This window comes from Mobula hypostoma, chromosome 1 (genome assembly GCF_963921235.1).
Source record: "Mobula hypostoma chromosome 1, sMobHyp1.1, whole genome shotgun sequence".
Taxonomy (NCBI): Eukaryota; Metazoa; Chordata; class Chondrichthyes; order Myliobatiformes; family Myliobatidae; genus Mobula; species Mobula hypostoma.
Genome location: NC_086097.1, coordinates 202,725,512 through 202,751,049, shown reverse-complemented (window position 1 = coordinate 202,751,049; position 25,538 = coordinate 202,725,512). Strand labels below are relative to the sequence as shown.

Genomic DNA, 25,538 nt, shown 5'->3' with positions numbered 1-25,538 from the left:
GATTTCTGCTTTACTGTGGCTGAAGCCTTCGGTGTTGTGGCTAACAATTTTCATGATCTCCAGTGGGCTGAGGGTTTATCCTTTTACCACCCACTGGATCACTTGGTCTGGCGCCAAACTGGTCAATGTAATTTTAAGAAAGGTAAATCGTTGTTGACAAATTTGCTTTAATTTAACAATGTGACAGGGAGACTTGATAGAAGGGAACTATAAAAGTACTATATTTAGATTCCCAAATGGCATTTGACAAGGTGTCACAGAAGAACAGGTGGATAAATCAGGAGTCCAAGGTATTGAAGGAAGTGTGTTAGCATGGACTGAAAACGGGACAACACGTAGAAAACGAAGAGTTGGATTAAATGGTTGTTTTTCAGGCTGGAGGGATGTAATTAGTGGAGGGCCACAGGATCTGTTCTTGGACCTGAGTTTTTTTTACTATTTACATTAATGTCCCAATGGAGGGAAAGAAATGCAAAGTTTCCAAGTTTGCCAATGATAGAAAAATATATGGAAGGATATATTGTCATAAGGACATTTGTGATTCTGCTATGGAATATAGAGAATGAATGACAAGGTGAAATCCTGGCAAATGGAGTTTAATGTGGGGATATATGTGGGGACATTGCCTCAAGATTCAGGGGAGAAGATTTAGGACTGAGATGAGGAGAAACTGTTTTTCCCAGAGAGTGGTGAATCTGTGGAATTCTCTGCCCAGGGAAGCAGTTGAGGCTTCTTCACTAAATATATTTAAGATACAGTGAGATAGATTTTTACATAGTAGGGGAATTAAGGGCTATGGGGAAAAGGCAGGTAGATGGAGCTGAGTTTACGGACAGATCTTATTGAACGGCAGAGCAGGCTCAATGGGCCGGATGGCCTACTCCTGCTCCTATTTCTTACATTCTTATATGAGATCATGTAGTTTGCTAAGAGCAAACTAAAGGTGAATTATTAGCTGAAAGGATAGCAACTGCAAATGAGTGAAATACTGAGGGATCTGCATGTCCTCATGCATAAATCCCAAATGTTAACAGGCAGGTTCAACAAGTATTTAAGAAGGCAAACTGCATACTGGCTTTTATAGTGAAGAAGCAGGAACTTAACCATAGAGAGGTTCTGATACCATTGTACAAGGTTTTGATGAGGCCACACCTGGAATACAATGTACAGTCTGGACACCATATACTAAAGATCTAGTAGCATTGGAGGTAATCTGAAGGAGATTCATCAAACTAATTCCTGATTAAGAGAGCTGCCCTAGTGAATGCTGGGGCGGGCTTGAGAGACCTGGTGACCTACTCCTGTTTCCATTTTCTTGTTTTTGTACCCCTAAAAAAATCCCACAACGGCCTGCACTGACCACGCTGGCTTGGGTGAAGCCTGCGCTCTGCTGCATGGCTTACCTCAGGCTATTCAGCAGCAGTCCTCACAGGCAGCCTCCACACATTATTTCATTGGTTCATTGTTGAACAATGATGAGATAGCTTTTCAATGTTGTGGACAACAAGGGTTTTCTGGCACAGCAGCACACAGCCCAAATGGATTTCGTTGTAAAGCACAGTGAAGGTACTTACCTGTAAGAAGGTTCTAATTCAGGATCAAGAACACAATCATGAATCAGAACTCCAAAGGGGTAAATGGGATATCAGTGAAATGCTTCTCTGATCCAAGTGTTATTATTTGACTTTTTAAAATTGTATTCAGGGGACAATTTAACAAATCTTTATTAATGGAAGATTATATGAAACTCACCAAGGTGGATAAATATGAACAATATCTCCTGCACCAATTCTGAGGTGGGATGCTGTTTCTCTTGTGAATAAAACATTAAGCCGGGTTTCGTTGCCATGGTCATCATTTTCAATAGCTTGCTGAGTGGAGATGTCAATCAACGGCTGACAGAATGCTACAAACGTTGAGCATTCTTCATGTAACTCCAAGATTTTCACCATTACAATACCTCCTTTTCCACCTATCATACAAGAAAAAGAAAAGGGAAATATTCTTATAATCTCCCTTTTTGGGTTGTTCATTACCACCTTCTTTGCCTAGCCTTGTATTCTGCTTTAAACATATTGATGTTTATCTGTTCTTGGATGATCAATGCTTCTTGCAGTCACTTGGCATAGAGACAAGTCAAACTCTCTGTGAATCTGACATACTTTCCTCTCCCTATAACTTAAATATGAACTGATTTGGTCTGAAATCATAAAGTAAATCTGAAGCATAAGCAAATCTAACAATTAAAACCAAAAAATTACAATAAAAACAAGACAAAGAGCAGTCGAGAGGATCACATTGCTGAGCACCTGAGGGACGTCAACCATGTCCTTCTGCAGCACCTGGTTTTAAGCTACTTTAATTCCCCTCCCATTCCCACACATTCCTGTCTGTCTTCTGACTCCTCCACTGCCAGGGTTAGGCTACACACAAACTAGTGAAACAGAATCTCATTTTCTACCTGGTAGTGGAAAAAACAAAATGCCGAAATAAACAAGCTAAATAATTAGGTGCTGCCCAGGGTGATTTGAGTATCTCAGAAACATAGAACATAGAATAGTACAGCACAGTACAGGCCCTTCGGCCCACAATATTGTGCCGACCCTCAAACCCTGCCTCCCATATAAGCCTCCACCTTAGATTCCTCCATATACCTGTCTAGTAGTCTCTTAAACTAGTGTATCTGCCTCCACCACTGACTCAGGCAGTGCATTCCACGCACCAACCACTCTCTGAGTAAAAAACCTTCCTCTAATATCCCCTTTGAACTTCCCACCCCTTACCTTAAAGCCATGTCCTCTTGTATTGAGCAGTGGTGCCCTGGGGAAGAGGCGCTGGCTATCCACTCTATCTATTCCTCTTATTATTATCTTGTATTATTAACTGCTGATCTCCTGGGATTTTTACGCACAACAGACTCTGGAGTTTACAAAGAATGGCGCCAAAAACAAAAAAACATCCAGTGAGTGGATTTAACAAGATGTTTTTGCTCACAGAACAGCCACTTGCTGGATGTTTTTTTGTTTTGGCGCCATTCTTCATAGTGCAAATCTGGCATTCAGATAAGAGAAAAGACCGGGCACTCAGATTATCATCTCACCTGAGCAAAATTCTAATAGTGTAACACACCACAGCACTGTTATAATTTTAAATGATAACAGAATGAACAATATAGATTATACACTTCAAATCACTTCATGGGATCTAAGCCTTAGTTTGGGACTGACATAGCTGATATCCTGAAAAGAACAAGCAAAAAAAAAACTACAGAATTGGAAATGCTCTTCGCCTACCTATAGAGAAATGGGATAATTTTTTTCAATTAGTTAGCTCTTCCTCTATATGTGCTAAACATACATTAATACAATTTAAGGTAATGCATACGGCCCATATGTCTAAAGATAAACTAGCTCGTTTTTATTCCCATATAAACTCTATTTGTGACAGATGTCACACTGAGGTGGTTTCCCTGACTCATATGTTCTGGTCCTGCCCTCTCTTGGAAAAATTCTGGAAAGGTATTTTTGATATTATTTCAACAGTTTTGCATCTTGACTTACAACCCCATCCTATTACGGCAATTTTTGGTTTGCCAATGAAGGAACATAGATCTTTATCCTCTTCAGCCTGTCAGATGATCGCATTTGTTACTTCAATGGCCAGAAGATCCATTTTATTGAATTGGAAGGAGACCAACCCTCCTACTACATTTCAATGGTATTCCCAAACTATATCACGTTTAAATTTAGAAAAAAATAGAAGTGACATTTTTGATCCTTCGGTTAAATTTGAAGAGACTTGGAAGCTATTTATTCAACATTTTCATATGATGTAACTCGACCCTTTCCGAATCCTTCTTATTAACTTAAAATATATGAATAGAGGAGTGGAGTTGACGATATTATTGAATATTTTCAATTTAAGATATTGGTCCAGCCTTGTTTTGTTCCGTTTGCTTTCTTTCTGGGTTTAGTATTTAGTTTTTTTTTGTTTTTTTTGGGGGGGGGTTTCTTTGCATTATTCTTCCCTTTTTATTTCTTTTTTCTTTATGATTAACTATACTAAGACTTTGGAAGTCTATTACACCTGTATTACTTGAAGTCTTTTTTCTACATGTTTATCAACAATAAGATAATTCCAATCTCTTAGTACCAATATTGTTATTCTGTTTATAATTTTGGAAAATTAATAAAAAGATTTAAAAAGAATTGGAAATGCTGAATTTAAACAGAAGATATTAGACATCACAATGCTGGAGGTGCCAGATAGCTAGGATTGGGGTGATCAAGCAATTAATTTCACTATATGTTTCAATATACATGTGATTAATAAAGCTAATCTAATTTCATCTACACAGTCGTTTGGACAGCTTCTTCAGAGAGGAAAACCAAGAGTTAACGATTCAGGTTAATTGGTCTATTTTCAGAATTGGGATCTTAAACTTTAAAAAGTGAAGAGTTCTAGCAACACGTGCTCTGCATCTCATAGCTCCAGTAGGTACTTCTTCATCACATCTCTCTAATCTCCCACAGATCAACTCCATTAACAAACCTTCAGCTCCCTCTCTTAATCAATCTGTCATCCTTTTTATTTGCTTTCCACTCCATCACTGACAACTCCTCTGTTTTCTACATAGCTCCTCCTTCTTTACAAGCTTAAACATGCCTGTTTTCTAAATGTTCCCAGTTATGAAGTAAAACCAGCCACGAGAAACATAAACATTTTGCCTCTCCACAGATAACAGCTTTCAAGATGAATATTTACAGCATTTTCTGTTTTTATTATCACAGACACATCTCAACAAAACAGTGGTGAAATGACATTTAAAATGGTTATACACAAGTAAAAACAGGCAGAAAACTACTGCATATTATTACCCTTAAACAGAAGAGATTCTGCAGATGATGGAAAATAATCCAGAGAACAAAATGGTGGAGGAACTCATGAGGTTAGATAGCACCTATGAAGAGGAATAAATAGTTGATGTTTCAGGCCAAGACCCTTCATCAGGACTGGAAAGGAAGAGGGAAAGCCAAAATAAGGTGGGAGGGAAGCAAAAGTAGTACAATGTGTAGGTGATAAGTGAAGCCAGGTAACAGGGAAAGTTGGAGGTGATAGGTGAAAGAGGTAAAGGGCTGATGAAGAGGAATCTGATAACAGAGGACAATGGATCACAGGGGAAAGGAAGGAGGAGGGGATAGGCAAGTGAGAAGAGAAGGTGTAAGAGGGGAACCAGAATGAGGAATGGGAAAAAGGGAGAAGTGAATGAGAAGTGGAGTTGAAATGGGTGGTCACTGGGAAATAGGAAGTTAAATCGAAATAAGAGGCTACAGGGATCCACTGACATCCAGTGCCCCCAATGCCCTTTCTTCTCCATCGGTGAGACCCTACATAGAAAGGAGAACCGCTTTGGCAAGCACCTTTGATCCGTCTGCTACAAAAGGTGGGATTTCCCAGTGGCCACCCATTTCAATTCAACTTCCCATTCCACTCCATCATTGACAACACCTTTGTTTTCTCCGTAGCTGTTGGCATACATGTTGGCACCAATGACATAGGCAGGAAGAAGGATGAGGTCCTGAAGTGTGAGTTTCGGGAACTAGGCAGAAGGCTGAAGAACAGGACCTCAAGGGTGGCGTTCTCAGGATTGCTGCCAGTGCTACGTGATAGTGATGGTAAGAATTGGAAGTGATGGCAGCTGAATGCGTGGCTGAGGAGTTGGTGCAGGGAGCAGGGTTTTAGATTTTTGGATCATTGGGATCTCTTCTGGGGAAAGTGGGACCAGTACAGATTGGATGGGTCGCACCTGAACTCAAGGGGGAGTAATATCCTTGCAGGTAGGTTTGCTAGCATGGTTCGGGAGGGTTTAAACTAATTTGCAAGGGGGATGGGACCCAGAGCGATAGAGCAGTGAAAGAAGTGCATGGAGTAAAGCCAGACCTAACATATAGAGGGGCTATGAGGAAAGAGAAGCAGGAAAGAGAAGCAGAAAAGGTGTAAAGGTAGTAAGGTAGAAGGGCTGAAGTGTGTGTACTTCAACGCAAGAAGCATCAGGAACAAAGGTGATGAACTGAGAGCTTGGATACATAAACGGAATTATGATATAGTGGCCATTACAGAGGTTTGGCTGGCACCAGGGCAGGAATGGATTCTCAACATTCCTGGATTTCAGTGCTTTAAGAGAGATAGGAAGGGGAGGAGGGGTGACATTAGTGGTCAGGGATACTATTACAGCTACAGAAAGGGTGGGTAATGTAGCAGGATCCTCTTTTGAGTCAGTATGGGTGGAAATCAGGAACAGGAAGGGAGCAGTTACTCTATTGGGAGTATTCCATAGGACCCCTGGTAGCAGCAGAGATACCAAGGAGCAGATCGGGAGGCAGATTTTGGAAAGGTGCAAAAATAACAGGGTTGTTATCATGGGTGACTTTAACTTCCCTAATATTGATTGGCACCTGATTAATTCCAAGGGTTTGGATGGGGCAGAGTTTGTTAAGTGTGTCCAGGACGGATTCCTGCCATAGTATGTTGACAGGCCGACTAGGGGGAATGCCATACTAGATCTAGTACTACGTAATGAACCGGGTCAGGTCACAGATTTCTCAGTGGGTGAGCATCTGGGGGACAGTGACCACTGCTCCCTGGCCTTTAGCATTAACATGGAAAAGGATAGAATCAGAGAGGACAAGAAAATTTTTAATTGGGGAAGGGCAAATTATGAGGCTATAAGGCTAGAACTTGTGGGTGTGAATTGGGATGATGTTTTTGCAGGGAAATGTACTATGGACATGTGGTTGACGCTTAAGGATCTTCTGCAGGATGTTAGGGATAAACTTGTCCCGATGAGGAAGATAAAGAATGGTAGGGTGAAGGAAGCATGGGTGACAAGTGAGGTGGAAAATCTAGTCAGGTGGAAGAAGGCAGCATACATGAGGTTTAGGAAGCAAGGATCAGATGGGTCTATTGAGGAATATAGGGAAGCAAGAAAGGAGCTTAAGAAGGGGCTGAGAAGAGCAAGGGGGCATGAGAAGGTCTTGGCGAGTAGGGTAAAGGAAAACCCCAAGGCATTCTTCAATTACGTGAAGAACAAAAGGATGACAGGAGTGAAGGTAGGACCGATTAGAGATAAAGGTGGGAAGATGTGGCTGGAGGCTGTGGAAGTGAGCGAGGTCCTCAATGAATACTTCTCTTCGGTATTCACCAATGAGAGGGAACTTGATGACAGTAAGGACAATGTGAGTGAGGTTGATATTCTGGAGCATGTTGATATTAAGGGAGAGGAGGTGTTGGAGTTGTTAAAATACATTAGGACAGATAAGTCCCCGGGGCCTGACGAAATATTCCCCAGGCTGCTCCACGAGGTGAGGGAAGAGATTGCTGAGCCTCTGGCTAGGATCTTTATGTCCTTGTTGTCCACGGGAATGCTACCCGAGGATTGGAAGGAGGCGAATGTTGTCCCCTTGTTCAAAAAAGTTAGTAGGGATAGTCCGGGTAATTATACACCAGTGAGCCTTATGTCTGTGGTGGGAAAGCTGCTGGAAAAGATTCTTAGAGATAGGATCTATGAGCATTTAGAGGAATCATGGTCTGTTCAGGGACAGTCAGCATGGCTTTGTGAAGGGCAGATCGTGTCTAACAAGCCTGATAGAGTTCTTTGAGGAGGTGACCAGACATATAGATGAGGGTAGTGCAGTGGATGTGATCTATATGGATTTTAGTAAGGCATTTGACAAGGTTCCACATGGTAGGCTTATTCAGAAAGTTAGAAAGCATGGGATCCAGGGAAGTTCGGCCAGGTGGATTCAGAATTGGCTTGCCTGCAGAAGGCAGAGGATGGTGGTGGAGGGAGTACATTCAGATTGGAGGATTGTGACTAGTGGTGTCCCACAAGGATCCGTTCTGGTTCCTCTACTTTTCGTGATTTTTATTAACGACCTGGATGTGGGGGTAGAAGGGTGGGTTGGCAAGTTTGCAGACGACACAAAGGTTGGTGGTGTTGTAGATGGTGTTGAGGATTGTCGAAGATTGCAGAGAGACCTTGATAGGATGCAGAAGTGGGCTGAGAAGTGGCAGATGGAGTTCAACCTAGAGAAGTATGAGGTGGTACACTTTGGAAGGACAAATTCCAACGTAGAGTACAAAGTAAATGGCAGGATTCTTGGTAGTGTGGAGGAGCAGAGGGATCTGGGGGTACATGTCCACAGATCCCTGAAAGTTGCCTCACAGGTAGATAGGGTAGTTAAGAAAGCTTATGGGGTGTTAGCTTTCATAAGTCGAGGGATAGAGTTTAAGATCGCGAGGTAATGATGCAGCTCTATAAAACTCTAGTTAGGCCACACTTGGAGTACTTGTCCAGTTCTGGTCGCCTCACTATAGGAAGGATGTGGAAGCATTGGAAAGGGTACAGAGGAGATCTACCAGGATGCTGCCTGGTTTAGAGTATGGATTATGATCAGAGATTAAGGGAGCTAGGGCTTTACTCTTCGGAGAGAAGGAGGATGAGAGGAGTCATGATAGAGGCGTACAAGATATTAAGAGGAATAGATAGAGTGGCTAGCCAGCACCTCTTCCCCAGGGCACCACTGCTCAATACAAGAGGACATGGCTTTAAGATAAAGGGTGGGAAATTCAAGGGGGATATTAGAGGAAGGTTTTTTTACTCAGAGAGTGGTTCGTGCATGGAATGCACTGCCTGAGTCAGTGGTGGAGGCAGATACACTAGTGAAGTTTAAGAGACTGCTAGACAGGTATATGGAGGAATTTAAGGTGAGGCATTATATGGGAGGCAGGGTTTGAGGGTCGGCACAACAGTGTGGGCCGAAGGGCCTGTACTGTGCCGTACTATTCTATGCTCTATGTTCTATAGCTCCTTTATCAGTCCATTGCCTCCTCTACAGTAATGATGAAGCTGCTCTCAAGTTGAAGGAGCCCCTCCTCATACTCTGTCTGGGTAGCCTCCAATTTGATGGCATGAACATGGATTTCTAAAACTTCTGGTAATTTCTTCCACTCTCCCTTCTCTCTCTTTCCATTCCTCATTCTGGATCCTCTCTTATCCCTACTCCTCACCTGTCCATCACCTCCCTCTGGTGCCCTCCTTCCTTTCTCTCATAGTCTACCGTCCTCTCCTATCAGATTTCTCTCCTTCTGCCTATTACCTCCCAGCTTCTCACTTCATGGCTTGTCCTCTACTCACCCACTTTCCCCTTCACCTGGTTTCACCTATCACTGGTTAACTTGCATTCCTTCTCCTCCCACCTTCTTATTCTGGCTTTCAGGATTTCCAGTCCCGATGAACAGTCAGAACCCAAAACATCGATTCCCCTCCATAGATGCTGCCTGACTTGCTGAGTTCCGTCAGCATTTTGTGTCTGTTATTAACCTTAACCCAGGTTAATAACAGTGAGTTGAATGTGTGTTTGAGCAAAATAAAATGTAGGTCCTTCGTTTTGTTATCAAAGGTTAATAACCAGAAGATACTAATCAGCTGTACCTTTTAGAAAGATACTCTTAATATTAAAATTTAACCAACATCAACAATCAAATAAAGGGAGTATTGTACATATAATGAATAATTCAAGCACAGAGATTTTGCATTTATAATCCACATAAAAAGGTGGTTAAAAGATTTGGCATTCTACCTCTACCATAATTGCTCCCTAAGGGTCAAGATATTTAAGAGTACAGTCCCTGAGAAAGAACATATTAGCCTAAATTTTGATTACAATTCTACTGTTATAAAAATTAATAAATATTGAAGACAATTAATATGACACTAAATCTTTCCTGACAAAACTGTAAACTTGTTAAGCAACAAAAAGACTGATATTTCATAAAACAGCAAGCAGGCTTTTCACGAAGTTACCTTCTTTCATAAATTGATGCCCATCGTGAAAAGTGGATAATATTCCTTATTGTGGATTTTGCTGTATAATTGCAATGTAAGTTACTATCTGTCCCAATCATGCCAGTCTGACAAAGTTGTACAATAATTTTATTATCCTTTCTAAGCTTTTCTTTAAATATAAACATTATTCTGCTTTCCTGTACTCTATATTATTGCTGTAACCTTGGAGGTTCATGCCTTAATTCATAGTGGAACTGTTTACAAAATTTCTTTTTGTTTTAATTGTTACTTTAAAATATGCCAGCCCACTGAGAATTTCTAATGCTGAGGCAAAACTGAAGAAGCCATTGGCTCTTATTTCATATTAAAATTTAATCAATATCCACACACAAAATAGGAGTCTTGGAAGCACATGCAAAGGGCAAAGTGCAGGGAACACACAGCAGATAGCAACATGGTCATCGTTCGTGTACACTTGAGGCTCGAACATAACTTGTCCCCAAGAGTCAGTATGTTTAAGCTTATAGTTTTTCTGCGCCTTGGTTAGCAAATAATTGACAGGAAGTAAATATAAAAAGCATTTATCAAGCCAAACCAAGATTGGGTGAAGTTGATATAATCGCAAAAATATCAAGACTTCATAAGCACCAAGAATAAATATTTTACTGAAGTATCTTAAAAAGAGATCTTTCAGAAAATGTGGATGCTAAATTACATGCATAACGTTTCCTTTCTGGAGACATAGTTCTGATGTAGTATTACTGCTGTAGAAATAAATACAAGTTGTTACCTGCATCAAACAACCTTAATGTCAAACTTAATGATCAGTCAAATTCTCCCCTAATGTAAAGAAGTCATTTTCGCCTCACCTTAAGAATTCTACTCTTTGGTCCACATTTGGACCAGATTGGAGTGGGCCTGCTGAAACTTAAACATGGCATTGGCAATAGGTTAGTCGCAAGTAAACGTCGCTTAATAGAACAATGATGGCCCTCATCACTGAGAATTGACTGCTTGGACAGTAATTAGCTTGACTGAATTTGTCTTGCTTTTTCTGAATGAAACATAATCGTATAATATTCCACATCATAAGGTAGATACCAGCGTTAAAATTATACTGAAGCTGGTTCGCCAGAGGCTCAGCTGGTTCTGGAGAGCAGATATTCAGCAGCACCACTGTGATTTTGTCTAGTTGTCAAAGGGATTTCTACCCTTTGCTGATTTCATTGCTTATAGCAATTTCAGATCGTAATGGAGTGAAATGCTTTTGGTGGAAAAGGATTCTTGTGGGGATTTCCAGAGGAAGATGAGATGAATCATCTGCTTGGCACTTATGGCTGAACATGCTAGTAATTGATCCAACATTTTCTTTACCATTCATATGCTGAGTCCCATCCTTATTGCGAGTGATATTCTTGGAGCCTCAGCCCCCAATTAGTTATTTAATTGCCATCATCATTCACAACTAGATGTGGTTTCAAAGTCTTGAAAGATTTCAAAGCTTTGATCTTATTGGTTCTGAGATCGTTCAGTTCTCTCTATTGCCTGATGTTTTTGTTGAGTGTGGATTTTGGGGATTTGGGTGATCTCATGGTAATCTCATGAGAAAAGTGTACTTCCTGAAAATTCAGAGAGCAGAGAAGTGTATTGTGGTGTTTCCAAGGTCCAAGACTAGCTTCACTGCTTTTCCTTAAAACATTCTGGACCCGAGTATATAGGTCATAATTTCCATGTCTGCAAACACAAAACTTTGAAGCATAGGGAACTGTAAGAAGGATAGTGACATGCTTTGGAGCGGAACAACCAAAAGAGATAGAAGGAAAATAAGTAGCATAAGAACAAAAAATATATGAGTAAAGTCTTTTGATGCTGTGAATGTTTAGAATCTGACCCACTGAATCAGAGGTCATAAAAGCACAAAACTATATCCTTAAGTCACCAGGTTCACTCAATCATGGGCCCATTGATTCAAGTGGTTGAAAATGTCATTAAATGGATAAAATAAAAAGCAGAACTCATCAACCAACAAAATGGGCAGTTATGATTTGAGTTTGTCAAACTGTAATTTTAAAATGGCAATCAACTTACACAAATTGGAAAATGTATCACATAATGTATTTGAATCATGCCTACAGAGAAGCAAATTGAAGTTAGTTTTCCAAAAAACTGCAAAATAGCATGTTATTTTAAATGGTCCATATAACACAGACATAGAAAAATACAGCAGAGTATTGTTCTTTACAATACAGCCCTTTGTCCCACAATGTTGCACCAACTTGTGTAAACCTACTTCAGATTCAATCTGAGCCTTCCCTCCTAGACAGCCCATAACCATCTATTTTTCTTACAACCATGTGTCTGAGTCTTTTAAATGTTCTTATTTAATCAACCTCTACCTCCACCTCAGCAATGCGTTCTGGTCACTTACGACTGTGAAAAAAAATCTGCCTCTGATATCTCACCTAAATTTTCTTCCATTCACCATAAACAGAAGTTCCCTGGAATTGGCTATTGCCATTCTGGAGGAAAAGGCACTAGCTGTCCACTCAATCTACACCTCTGATAATCTTTTGCATCTCTATGAAGTAGCCTCTCATCTTCCATCAGTCCAAAAACAAAAGCCTTAGCTCACTCAACCTTTCTTCCTGAGACATGTTCTCTAATCCAGGCAGCATCCTTGTAAATCTCCTCTGCACTCTCTCTGAAGGTTCCATATCCTTCCAATAATTAGGTGACCAGAACTGAATACAATATTTCAAATGAGATCTAACCAGGGTCTTACAGAGATTCAACACTACTTCGTGGCTCTTGAATTGAATCCTCTGACTAATGAGGGCCAGCACACCACAGGGTTCTAAACTAGTTTCCGCAACAAATTCGAGGGACCTATCGACTTGGATCCCAAAATCCCTCTGTTCCTCCACAATACTAAGAATCCTGCCAGTAACCTTGTACTCAGCCTTTGAGTTTGACCTTCCAAAGTGCATCACTTCACTTTCCTGGATGGGCCTCCAGCTGCCACTTCTCAGGCCAACTTTGTAACCTGTTTATATTCTGTTGCAAACTATAACAACTTTCTACACTATCCATAACACCTCCAATCTTCATATAATTTGCAAATTTACTAACCCACCCATTCATTTCCTCATCCAAGTGATTTATAAAAATTACAAAGAGCAGGGATCCCCAAATAGACCTCTATGGATGCCCTATCTATCACCCTCTGTCTTATGTGGGCTAGCCAACTCCAAATCCAAGCCGGCATATTTCCAAAGAATCCATGCCTCTTGGATTTCTGGAGCCTACCAGGAGGAACCTTGTCAAATTTCTTAATAAAATCTATATAAACCACATCCACCACTCCAACTTCATCAATTTGTTTTGTCACCGCCTCAAAAACTCAATTAGGTTTGTGAGACACCCACTCAGAAAGTGATGCTGAATATCCCTAGTAAGACCATGTGTTGCAAGGACGTGGCGGTAGAATGAACCCAAGTGCTGAACACGGGCGTGGAGGCCAAGTCGAGAGGCGTTACGGTCATAGCGAGTGTGGAATTGGTGTCCAAGAGAGTCTTTACCAGGATTCTTGGTTTTAGTAGCGAATTCAGGAACGATGCTAGACTTAGAACTGATAGTCCTAAGAGCCATGGAACAAGGTTACTCAAACATGAGTCGACCAATGAACTGGCAGCTCCTTGTTGTGATCACAGGGTCTTTATCCTGCAGTTTCTGATGGGAAGCAGGTGTGTGTAGTTAGTGGAACCTGGGAATAATTGGAAATTAAATTAGGTGATTGAGGCCCAATTCCTGTGGTAAATAGCAAGGTGGAGGAATGCCAGAAGGGACCATGACACCATGCTTCTGCAAATGCTCGTAATCCTGTACCTAAGAATCCTCTACAATAGTTAGCCTACCATTCTTACAAGCCTTACTGGTCTACAATCCTCAGGATTATCCATATTATTTTTCTTGAACAATGGAACAGTTGCCATCCTCCAATCCTCTGGTACCACTACTGTGGCCAAGGAGGGTACAACGATGTAATGTTAAAGTACTGGTCATCTGCCCCTATCCTTGTCCATGGCCATGCTAAAGTTCAGGGAGTTGTGGTGACTACCTCCAAAATGCGCACCCACTGAGTGGCCAGGTTCATTGCCTAGTACCAGATCCTGTATTGCTTCTCCTCTAGTTTCCCTGCCCACAGAAATTCTTCCTGGACACACCTACAACCTTATATGTCTTATTTTAAAATTATTAATGTTGAAATTATTTTGTGCTCAATTATATATCAACCATTAACTAAGATTTAACCTGTGTAACTGTACTATTGACTTTGAAAACAGCTCATTTGTTGTTTAATAACAAATGAGGGGTCACAGTTTGAGGATAAAGGGGAAGCCTTTTAGGACCGAGATGAGGAAAAACTTCTTCACACAGAGAGTGGTGAATCTGTGGAATTCTCTGCCACAGGAAACAGTTGAGGCCAGTTCATTGGCTATATTTAAGAGGGAGTTAGATATGGCCCTTATGGCTAAAGGGATCAGGAAGTATGGAGAGAAGGCAGGTATAGGGTTCTGAGTTGGATGATCAGCCATGATCGTACTGAATGGCGGTCCAGGCTCGAAGGGCCGAATGGCCTACTCCTGCACCTATTTTCTATGTTAATAGACTTCATTAAACACTCAAATGATATTCACCTACTACACCTATATTGTTCATTCTTCAATTATTTTTATGATGAAAATGTTACTTATATTTATTATTCCATGCTTGTATTGTTAACATGTCACTTAAAATATTTAACTTGTTAGAATGTTGTTTAAAACTACGAAATTGCAAAAAGAAAGGCAGGAAGTTAAGAATCAAATGAAATCTCATTTACTGGTAATAATACATTCTTAGCAACTAGTTGTGGCTTTCACACCACAAAGATATAATCAGTACTTTGGAAACAGTGTCCATCTATAGTTACCGAAGGGTCAACGTTTCTAACTACAATGAATTTCTCTTTTTCTGAAAACCGCATACAACTTGCAGTGCTCTTATTGTTCGGTAAAACTGCCTACACAAATCATAAAGATAACTTTAATATGATATGCATGGCTCTGTAATTCCGTTAATTCTAAAGGGAGTATGAATGCAGGTTGAAGTAGGTACCTCACATATAGAAAGTATTTTAAAGGCGAGAGTTTTAAGGTGCATTGCCTAACCTTTTTTTGAGACAATGCATCCCATTCAAAAAGCAGACATATGACATCTGCAAAGATAATGCAATTGTAATGGTCCTTTATCAGATAACAGGGTACTACTTAGCCACAGATGACTGCTCAGCTTCATTCAGATATTTAATGCACTTAGTAGTAGTAAACTGTGGGTAGACAGGCAATAAAAACGTTGGGGGATTAAAAGCCATTTAAAAAAAAGACTGTCTCTGGTACTAATTTTAGTCAAGAAAGAAGTACAGTGGATTCTGGTTAATTGGGACAAGTTGAGATCAGCACATTACATTTATTATTACATCTTGAAATTTATATTCATTCCTTCTTCTTAAAGTCAATTTGCCGTTTCACGTCTTTATTTCAATAAGATGCTTCTTTTAAGGCTTTGTGCTACACTCTAAAATGATCAGCAAATATATAAATGCGTACTGAATCAATATACACTGCTTAAAGTGTCAGCTTTACAGACAAGGACAAACTGGATAGATTCCTTTGGAAGCAAGTTGTAATCACCTCATGAAAAGACAAAGATAATTATGATTGTTAATTAACCCCTGGAAAACACATTTCGCAAGTTATTTAAATAGTTTCTCACAATGCATTCAAAATTTAAGGGACTTCAATTATGATGTCCTGAACTAGAAACAGAATAATAGTACATGCAGAAAAGAAATTGGAACATCTGTGCCTCATCCCTAAGCAGAAAGGACGAAAATAATTGCATTATTAATATATTTCAAATTTCCTCAACTTCAATGTCAAATAATTATTTTGAAGTTCAAGTTGAATTGTCATTCAACTACACATGAATACCCATAACTACAGACAAACAAAACAGGGTTACTCCGGGACCAAGGTGCAAAACACACTACCAACAGTCACAAACAGCACAAGGCACATACAAGATAGCAAGTACACAAAAGGATATCAGCAAAATGCAGTGACACAAAAGATATATAGTCCAAGACCATGAGTCCATTAAAGTTGAAGCAGTCTGCAGTCGAACACAATACTACTTGTCTTCTGCCAGGTGAATGCCAGGAGGCAGCACCAACTCCAGCTTCGACACCATGCCACGCCAGCTCCAGTAGAACACAACGACTCCAACACCTTGCTCCTGAACAGCTGTAAACAGCTGACACCACAGCTTGAGGCCTAGTCTTTCTTACCACCGAGGCCATGCAGCTCCCTCGCCGTCCGCCAATAAATCAGTGAATCGGACTTGCAGCATTCCACATTAACAATGTCCAACAGGGTCTTGCAATCACAAGAAAAGCAACTGAGACCATCACTTGCTGTTCGACTGCACACTGTCTTCGCGCACTGACTCCTCTGACACAAGCAGAAGAACTATCCACACCAAGTCCAGCTCACTCAGTTTCTCCGCCAAAGAGTAAATTGCTTATAGGGTAGATTTGCAGTACTTTAAATTTTTAATGTACAGCAGGGTTTTGTGATCATAAAACATACATTTAAAAAGAACAATAACACCTTTGGTTGACCCCAAAGAATCTGCTGCAATCAAACGTGCTGCCATCTCGTCTCTGAAATGCACTCATAGTTTAATGAATAAAGACAAAAATTATGGGTATAAAGGCAATAAGAGCTTTGGGGGATTAAAAACCAATAAAACAAGGACCATCTCTGATGCTAATTTTAGTCAAGAAAGAAGTACAGTGGATTCTGGTTAATTGGGACACATGAGGATCAGTAAATTTCGGCCCAAATAAGCAGTTGCTCCATTTAGATGAAGTTTCATGGAAATAGTTAAAAACACAAAAAAACAAACTGAGAAACAAATTAGAATACTATCAACAGTATTACAGTACTATAAAACTGTAATCAATGGAGGAAGTCATTCAGTGTAGCAAACAAAATAAGCCTGACACCTAGTGCAGATAATGGCTGCTTTCATACAATGTTATCAACAATTGCATCCTCCAAATCCTCATTTTGATTGTAATATTCCATATGATTGTTGATACCTTCTAAATTTTTTGCTGTTCCTAACCTGTTGAAGTCATGAAATTATTTCATTTTCACTCCTGGCTGTTTCTGGCAACTCAAAGCCTGACTGCTTGAAATCGCAGTGAGCAAAACATTTCTGCTTACTGCTGTCTTACTGCTTATACCTCGCAAACTATCAGTGAAAAAAATTACTACTTTTTGAACAAAAACACATGCAACTAACGCTATTTAAAAACTAATCGCTCTAAGCATGATGTAATGTGTAATGGCCATACAATTACGTGTGACTGATGCTAGTTAGAACCTGTTCGACAACAGTCTCCTACCCATTAAGCCGCATAGAGTCCCAAATATATGAAGGAGTCGCAGCAATTTTCTGAATTAGATTTTTTTAGATGTCCCAAATAAGCACGCAGCCCCGACAAACCGATAGCCCAATTAACCACAACCACTGTACTTATTTTAAAAATCTAGAAAGAATTTTGAACACCTAGTTTGCAATTTTCCAGCAAATACAACACAAAGATCTTTTTTTCTATACATAGGTGCTTTGAGCTGCCTTGAAATTACAAACTCAGGTGAAAAGTAAGTTGTGTTCACATGTGAAGAGACAAACGTATTTATCTCCACTAATACATTACACTGAAATAAAACGACTGAAATAGCGTCTGCATATTTTCTTCAATCAAATGCACGTACGAAGTCTTTGACGTATTTTACCAAAATAATGAAGACAAAAACACCTATTACAAGAAGCTAATCAAAAACATAAAACCTCCCATTTAATATGCATGTCTGTTTTTGTTTTTTTATAACCTTCTCAAAAACTGAGCTAGTGGTTTGAGCTGAATCTACTGAAGAATATCACACATTTCATATTTAAAAATCAGTCTTAATTAAAACATCAATGTTCATTTCATTGATAAAATTAACATCATTTTTATGTCAGTTATTATTCATTACTTAAGAAATAATACTACAGTAACTTTAGTACTAGTAAAATCAGTAACATTAGTAAAATTAGCAACACACACAAAACGCTGGAGGAACTCAGCAGGCCAGGCAGCATCTATGGAAAAAGTAAGTTGCATGAGTTCCTCCAGCATTTTGTGTGTGTTGCTTGGATTTCCAGCATCTGCAGATTTTCTCTTGTTTGTGGTAAAATCAGCAACTTTTTTTCTGGATAAATGTTATTCTATAATTTTATATATTGAACTACTCACACAAAATAATTACATTGTATGTGTGATACCTTCTACTTACAAGTAGGAAGTCTGATTTATTTCTTACAAATTTTTCTATGTGGATGATAATTTCAAAGATTTTGCTATCTTGAGACTTCAAAAGTAGACGTAAATAAATTATAATACTGGAAAGACTCAGCAGTTCAAAGTCACAGGGGATGAAAACTGAGAAATTACATTAAGAAAATCCAGTCCTAAAGAGATAAATGACTTGAATCTGATTTAAAAAACAGAAAATACAGAACAATATTGCACATAAAAAACTTTATCCTGCTCTGATAGAGGACCATTACAATTACGTCACCCTTGCAGATGTCTACTTTTCTAATGGGATGCATTGTCTCAAAAACAGTTAGACAATGCAGCTTAAAAGAAATCACCTTTAAAGTACTTGCAATGTGCGCAAAATGTACTTCCATCTAGTCACTCTCCCTATAGCTATCTTGATATGATCCATGTAGACTCAATCCCCTTTGGTCAAGATACTGTCTAGAATGATGAATATCCCAAGAATCAGTCATAGCATCATAGAAAAGTGCAGCACAGAAACAGGCCATTCAGCCCATCTAGTCCATGCCAAACCATTTAAACTGCCTACTCCCACTGACTTGCACCGGGACCATAGCTCTCCAAGTACCTATCCAAGCTTCTCTTAAACATTGAAATCAAGCTTGCATGCGCCACTTGGGCTGGCAGCTTGTTCCACACTCTCACAACCCTCATGGTCACCTTAAACTTTTCAATCTTTTTGTAACTCAGGTCCTCCAGCCCTGGCAACATCCTTGTAAATTTTCTCTGTACACCTTCAACCTTATTTACATCTTTCCTGTAGGTAGGTGACCCAAATTGCACATAAAACTCTAAATTAGGCCTCACTAATGTCTTATACAACTTCAACATAATATCCTATTTGCTATACTCAATACTATTGATTAATGAAGGCCAATATGCCAAAAGCTTTGTTAATGACCCTATCTACCTATGCTGCCACTTTCAATGAATTATGGACCTGTATTCCTAGACCCCTTTCGTCTCCAGCACTCCTCAGTGCCCTATCGTTCACTGCATAAGACCAACCACGGTTGGTTCTACCGAAATATAACACCACACACTTGTCTGCATTAGATTCCACCTGCCGTTTACAGCCCATTTTTCCAACTGGTCCAGATTCTATGCAAGCTCTGATAGTCTTCCTTGCAGTCCACTACACCCCCAGTCTTGGTGTCATTAGCAAATTTGCTGATCCAGTTAACCACATTGTCATCCAGATCATTGATATAAATGACAAATAACAAAGGACCAACCACTTATCCCTGTGGCACTCCACTAGTTACAGGCCCCCAGTCAGAGAGGCAACCATCTACTACCTCTCTCTGGTTTCCATCCCAGAGCCAATGTCTAATGCAATTTACAAACCCATCTTCAATGCCAAGTGACTGCACCTTCTTGACCTTCTGTAATCTGTATAAGGTCCATGAAATTAATGCTGCTTTGCCTCACTTCTATAGACTCTGTGTCTGTCTTCTGAGTAAATATAGATGCAAAAAATCTATTTAAGATCTCCCCCATCTCTTTTGGTTCCACACATGGATTATCATTCTGATCTTCCAGAAGAATTATCTCTTTCTAATTCAAAACAAAAATCACCTACTGATGGAACAAAAGATGTTTCAAAAGAATGAAATGTTGTATGACTATGAAGGTAAATTTCGTCAAAAAAAATTCCGGTTCTTGAAGAACAGGAACTGTATCATGCAACTTTCTTAAAGAACTCAGTGGGTCAAGCAGCATCTGTACGAGGAATCGGTGGCCTTACAAATCAAAACCCTATATTGGAACCAAGATTAGTGAGGGCCGGTATAAAGAAAGAGGGAATGGTGACACAAAGGCAGCAGTGATCGATGGACCAATAAAGTGGACAAAGGTTAAGCCAGGTAACGGGAGGGGTGGAGTTGGGAGACAGAGTGAAGCGACTGATCCTTCTTGATCAACTTCCCATGCAGAATCTTGTCCAACAAACAACATCCACTGCCCTTCTTTCATCAACTTTCCTGGTAACGTCTTCAAAAAACTCTATAAAACGTTGGTTAGACACATCCTACAACCCACAAGGTCACGTTGACTATCTCTAGTAAGTCCCTGTCTATCCAAATACTAATATATCTGATCCCTTAGAACACCTTCCAATAACTTGCCCACTACTGATATAGAAATAGAAACATAGAAATCTACAGCACATTACAGGCCCTTCGGCCCACTGTGTTGTGCAACCATGTAACCAACTCTAGAAATGCCTAGAATTTCCCTACCGCATAGCTTTCTATTTTTCTCAGCTCCATGTACCTAAGAGTCTCTTAAAAGACCCTATTGTATCCACCTCTACCATTGTCACTGGGAGTGCATTCTACACACCCACCACTCTCTGTGTGAAAAACTTACCCCGACATTCCTCTTGTACCTACTTCCAAGCACCTTAAAACTATGCCCCCTCATGTTAGTCATTTCGGCCCGTGGAAAAAGCCTCTGGCTATCCACACCATCAATTCCACTTATCATCATATACACATTAACAACATTTAAAAGAGACTTGAAAAGGCACAGGGATAGGAAAGATTTAGAGCATGATGGGGAAAATGCGGGTAGATGGGACCAGGTCAAGAAAATACCTTTGGTTAATATGGACAGGTTGGGCTGGAAGGCCTTCAGCTCTAACGCAAGAGATAACAATTTTGTATCGCAATTTATTAAAAAGAAATTCTTTGAAAGTAACAATCACACTGGGCAAATCATCAAATTATAACAAAACTCTGATAAGCCACAATGTCAAGATCATCAGCCTATAATTTCCCGGCTTATTCTTAAAGTCTTTCTTAAAGAATGGAACAACATTAGTTATCCTTTAGACCTCCAGCACCTTACCCGTCACGAAGAATGTTTTAATTAACTGTCAGGGCCCCTGCAATTTCGGCACTAGACAAGGTTTGAGAGGATACCCTGTCTTGCCCTGGAGACTTATCAGCCTAATTTACTTCACAGCAGCAAGCACATCCTCTTCTGCAATCCAGATACGATCCATTAATGGCACCACAGTAGTGTAGCGGTTAGCATAATGCTATTGCAGCTCAAGCATTGCAATTCTGAGCTCAATTCCAGCACCCTGTGTTAGAAAAATTGCATGTTCTTCCCATGTGCATGTGGGTTTCCTCCCACAGTCAAAAATGTACCAGTTAGTAGGTTAACTGGTAATTATAAATGTCCTGTGATTAGGGTCACAGGATGGACATTGACATTGATGGGCCAGACGGACCTGCTCTATGCTGTACACCTGAACAAAATAAAATAATCAATTTGTCATTGTTTTGCCAAGATTCTGCCTACTCTTTGCCCGGCTCCTGAGAAAATACAGACACAAAAAAATCCATTCAAGATCTCCCCATCTCTTTCGCCTCCATACATAGAAGAGCACGCTGATCTTCAAGTGGACCAATTTTTGTTCCCTGCTATCATGCTGCTAGTAAAAAATCAAAAGAAGCCCTTAGAATTCTCTTTGACCTTGTCTACCAGAGTAACCACAAGCCTTCTCTTAAGTGTTCTCTTGCATTTCTTATGCTCATCATGCACCTTGTTTGTTCATTCCTGCCTATACATGTTATGTAGCTCCTTCTTCTTCTCAATATCCCTCAAAAACTAAGTTTCCCTAAGCCTGATAGCCTTATTTTTTTTATTCTTAAAGGAACATACAAACTTCATACTCCCAATATTTCATCTTTGAAGGCCTACCACTCACCAAGCATCACACTGCTAGAAGAAAACCTATCCCACTCTACACCTGCGAGATCCTTTCGGATACGAGCAAAATTGTCCTTTCTTCAATTTAGTATTTTGACTCAAGGATCGCTCATATATTTCTCCATAATTATCTTGAAACTAATGGAGTTAGTACCACTAGAACCAAAGTGGTTTCCCTCACATTTCTGTCACCTGCTCTGTCCTGTACCCTAATAAGAGAGCCAGTATCATACTCGCTAGTTGGGAATGCTATTTATTGATTAAGGAAACTTTTCTGAATACATTTGAGAAACTCTACCCCATCTAGACATTTTCAGTATGGGAGTCACAATCACCTACTATGGAAAGTTAAAGTCACCTACTATCACCACCTTATTTTTCTTGTAACTTGGTCTTCACTCCACTCTTTAGAAAGGAGAGAGGCAAGAAAGGAACTCATAGGCCAGTTAGCCAGATTTTAGTGGTTAGAAAGACACTGTAGTCCATGATTAAGGATGGGGTTTCGGGTACTTGGAGGTACATAATAAAATAGGCTGAAATCAGCATGGGTTTCCTTATGGGGAAGTCTTACCTGAAAAATCTGAAGAAATTACAGGCAGGATAAACAAAGGAGAGCCAGAGGATATTGCTTACTTGGATTTTCAGCCAGCTTTTGACAAGGTGCCATACATGAGGCTGCTAAACAAGATAAGAGCCCATGGTATTACAGGAAAGGTACTATCATGGATTGAAGATTGGCTGACTGGCAGAAGGTAAAGAGTGGGAATAAAGGGGTCTTTTCTAATTGGCTGCTGGTGACTAATGGTATTTCATAGTGGTTGGGAACGCTTTCTATCAGATTATATGTCAATGCCTTGGATAATGGAATTGATGGCTTTCTGGCCAAGTTTGTGGATGATATGAAGACGGGTGAAGGGCAGGAAGCATTAAGGAAGTAGGGAGTCTGCAGAAGGACTTAGACAGATTAGGAGAATGGGCAAAGATGTGGCAGATGGAATATAGCACAGGGAAGTGTATGATCATGCATAAAGAAAGAATAAAGACATAGACTATTTTCTAAATGGGGAGAAAATTTGTAAGTCATAGGTAAAAAGGAACTTGGAAGTCCTCATGTAGAATTCCCTCAAGGTTAACTTGCAGGTTGAGTTGGTGGTAAGAAGGGAAATGCAAATACCAAGCCTGATAAGCCAAAGCCACTCTAACATTGGCCCAAAACCGGCTCTGCATGCCTTATTTTTATTTGACCTTGCTAATGAAGCTCGTTCACTGATTGGGTGTACTTCAAACTCCAAAAACTGCCATGGAGCACTGCTTTTTTAATCTTCAATCGTGGACCTGTGTGTAGTCACCTTTTCTTCTTGTGCTCCCATTCATTGATTGGGCACAATTCTTTAAGCAGAAGGTGCTGAATCTGTGGAATTCGTTGCCACAGACAGCTATGGAGGCCAAATCGCTAGGCATATTTAGAGCAGAGGTTGCTAAGTTATTAATTAGTGAGGGTTATGGAGAAAAGGCAGGAGAATGAGAAGCCAAATCAATGATGATGATGAATCAGCATATTGGAGGAAGATTGAAAAAATGGCTGAGCGGTGCCACAACAACAACCTCTCACTCACTCACTCAATGTCAGCAAAACCAAGCAGCTGCTTATTGACTTTAGGAGGAGGAAGGTGATCAGAGGTGGAGAGGGTCAGCAGGTATCACAGGATCTGTTCTGGTTCCAGCATGTAAGTGTCATTACGCAGAAAGCAAGGCAGTGCCTTTACTTTTATAGAAGTTTGAGAATTTTCAGCGTATTATCTAAAACTTTGACAAAAGTCTATAAATGTGCACTGGAGAGTGTATTCATTGATTATATCACGGGCTGGTATGGAAATAGCAATGCCCACGAACCAAAAATCCTGCAAAAGGTAGTGGATATGGCCCAGTCCATCAGTTAAAGCTCTCCCCACCATTGAGCACATCTGGATTCTCACCATCCAGGCAATGCTCTCTTCTCACTGTTGCCATCAGAAAGGGGCCTCAGGAACCACACCAGCAGGTTCTAGAACAGTATTTACCCTTCAACCATCAGACTCCTGATCCAGAGGATAATGTCACTCTCCCAATCACACAACTTATGGACTCCTATTCAATAATTCTTCATCTCGTGTTGGAAATATTTATTGCCAATTTATTTAATATTATTTATCTTTGTATTTGCACATTTTGGTGTCCTTTCCACATTATTTGTCCATCCTCTCGGATGTGGTCTTTCAATGATTCTGTTGTGCTTCTTGTACTTACTATGAATACCTGCAAGATAATGAATCTCAGAGTTGTATTTGGTGATATACACGTACTTCAATAATAAATTTAGTTGGAGTTTTGAATCAGACATGAATGAATGGCAGAGTAGACTCAATGGGCTGAATGACCAAATGCTGTCTCTTTGTCTTATGGTGTCACTTGACCTTGCTGATGTACAAGAGGTCATGTCAGGAGCATCAAATGTAGTAGATGAGGTTGGAGGAGATGGAAATTAATCTTTACCTCCCTTAAAGAGTTGCTTAGAACCCTAAATAGTTGATGAGCAGTTGGTGTAGGAGTAAGTTTTGCACCTCCTGCAGTTGCAGGAGAAAGTGCCAGAAGTCAGGAGGGGATGTGAGAGGAGGGATGGGTGAAGAGGGATGAGCAGAGCAGGTGTTCCAGGTGGATAGAACAAGGTGTTCCTGCAGAGGTGTTCCCGCAGAGGTGTTCCCACAAAAGGCAGAATGCAGTGGGAGAGGAGAAGATTTGGCTAGTGGTGAGATCTTGTTTCAGCTGGTAGAAACGATGAAGGATGATGTGCTCGATGCAGAGGCTGGTTGGGTGGAAGGTGAGGACTATCCCTATTATCTGATGTTAGGTTGATGAAAGCCGTTCAGAGAACAGAGGGCAGATGGCTCCATTAATCACAGTGGAAAGGCAGTTATGTTTTCTGAGAAAGGAGGATATTTCAGATATAATAGAAGGCCTGATATCTCCCATTATCATCTTCCTTATTTATTAGACTCCAGGACTGGTTGTCTTTGTGTTCCGACTTATCGCTCCCCAGCAGCTGTCTTGCCATCACCCTCCACACCCTCCTTCCAGCTCCATCATACTCTTTTATTTTGTTTTCCTCCTTCTATCATCCACCTGACTCTGTATCCCAACTCCAACCTACCAAGACCTAGCTTGATCTGCCCAGCATCTTTCGCCCACCTATTGGTCCAACAACCACCTCCAGATTCTGTCTCATTACTCGTCTTCTTCTATTTTTACTGGCCATCTCCTCATGAACGGTTTCAACCCAAAATATTAACATTTCCTCACTCACTCTGCCACCTCCACGAAATGCTGCTCAACCCTCAGTGTGCCTCCAGGATAATGTTTACAGCTCCAGATTCCAGCATCTACACTCTTTTTGATGTCACAAACTGCATCATTTTGTACATGAGGTAAATGTAA

At 40.3% G+C, this 25,538-nt stretch overlaps 1 protein-coding gene across 3 annotated transcripts in view; it reads right to left on the bottom strand.

Annotated features, from left to right (window-relative positions):
- The window catches only part of spidr (scaffold protein involved in DNA repair), a 282,041-nt gene that overhangs the window by 166,724 nt on the left and 89,779 nt on the right, over positions 1–25,538 (bottom strand). For all 3 annotated transcript variants that reach the window (XM_063063232.1, XM_063063243.1, XM_063063237.1), the window contains one exon: positions 1,753–1,972. In XM_063063232.1, coding sequence (XP_062919302.1) covers positions 1,753–1,972 — 220 coding nt within the window. The remainder of the gene's footprint in view (positions 1–1,752; positions 1,973–25,538) is intronic.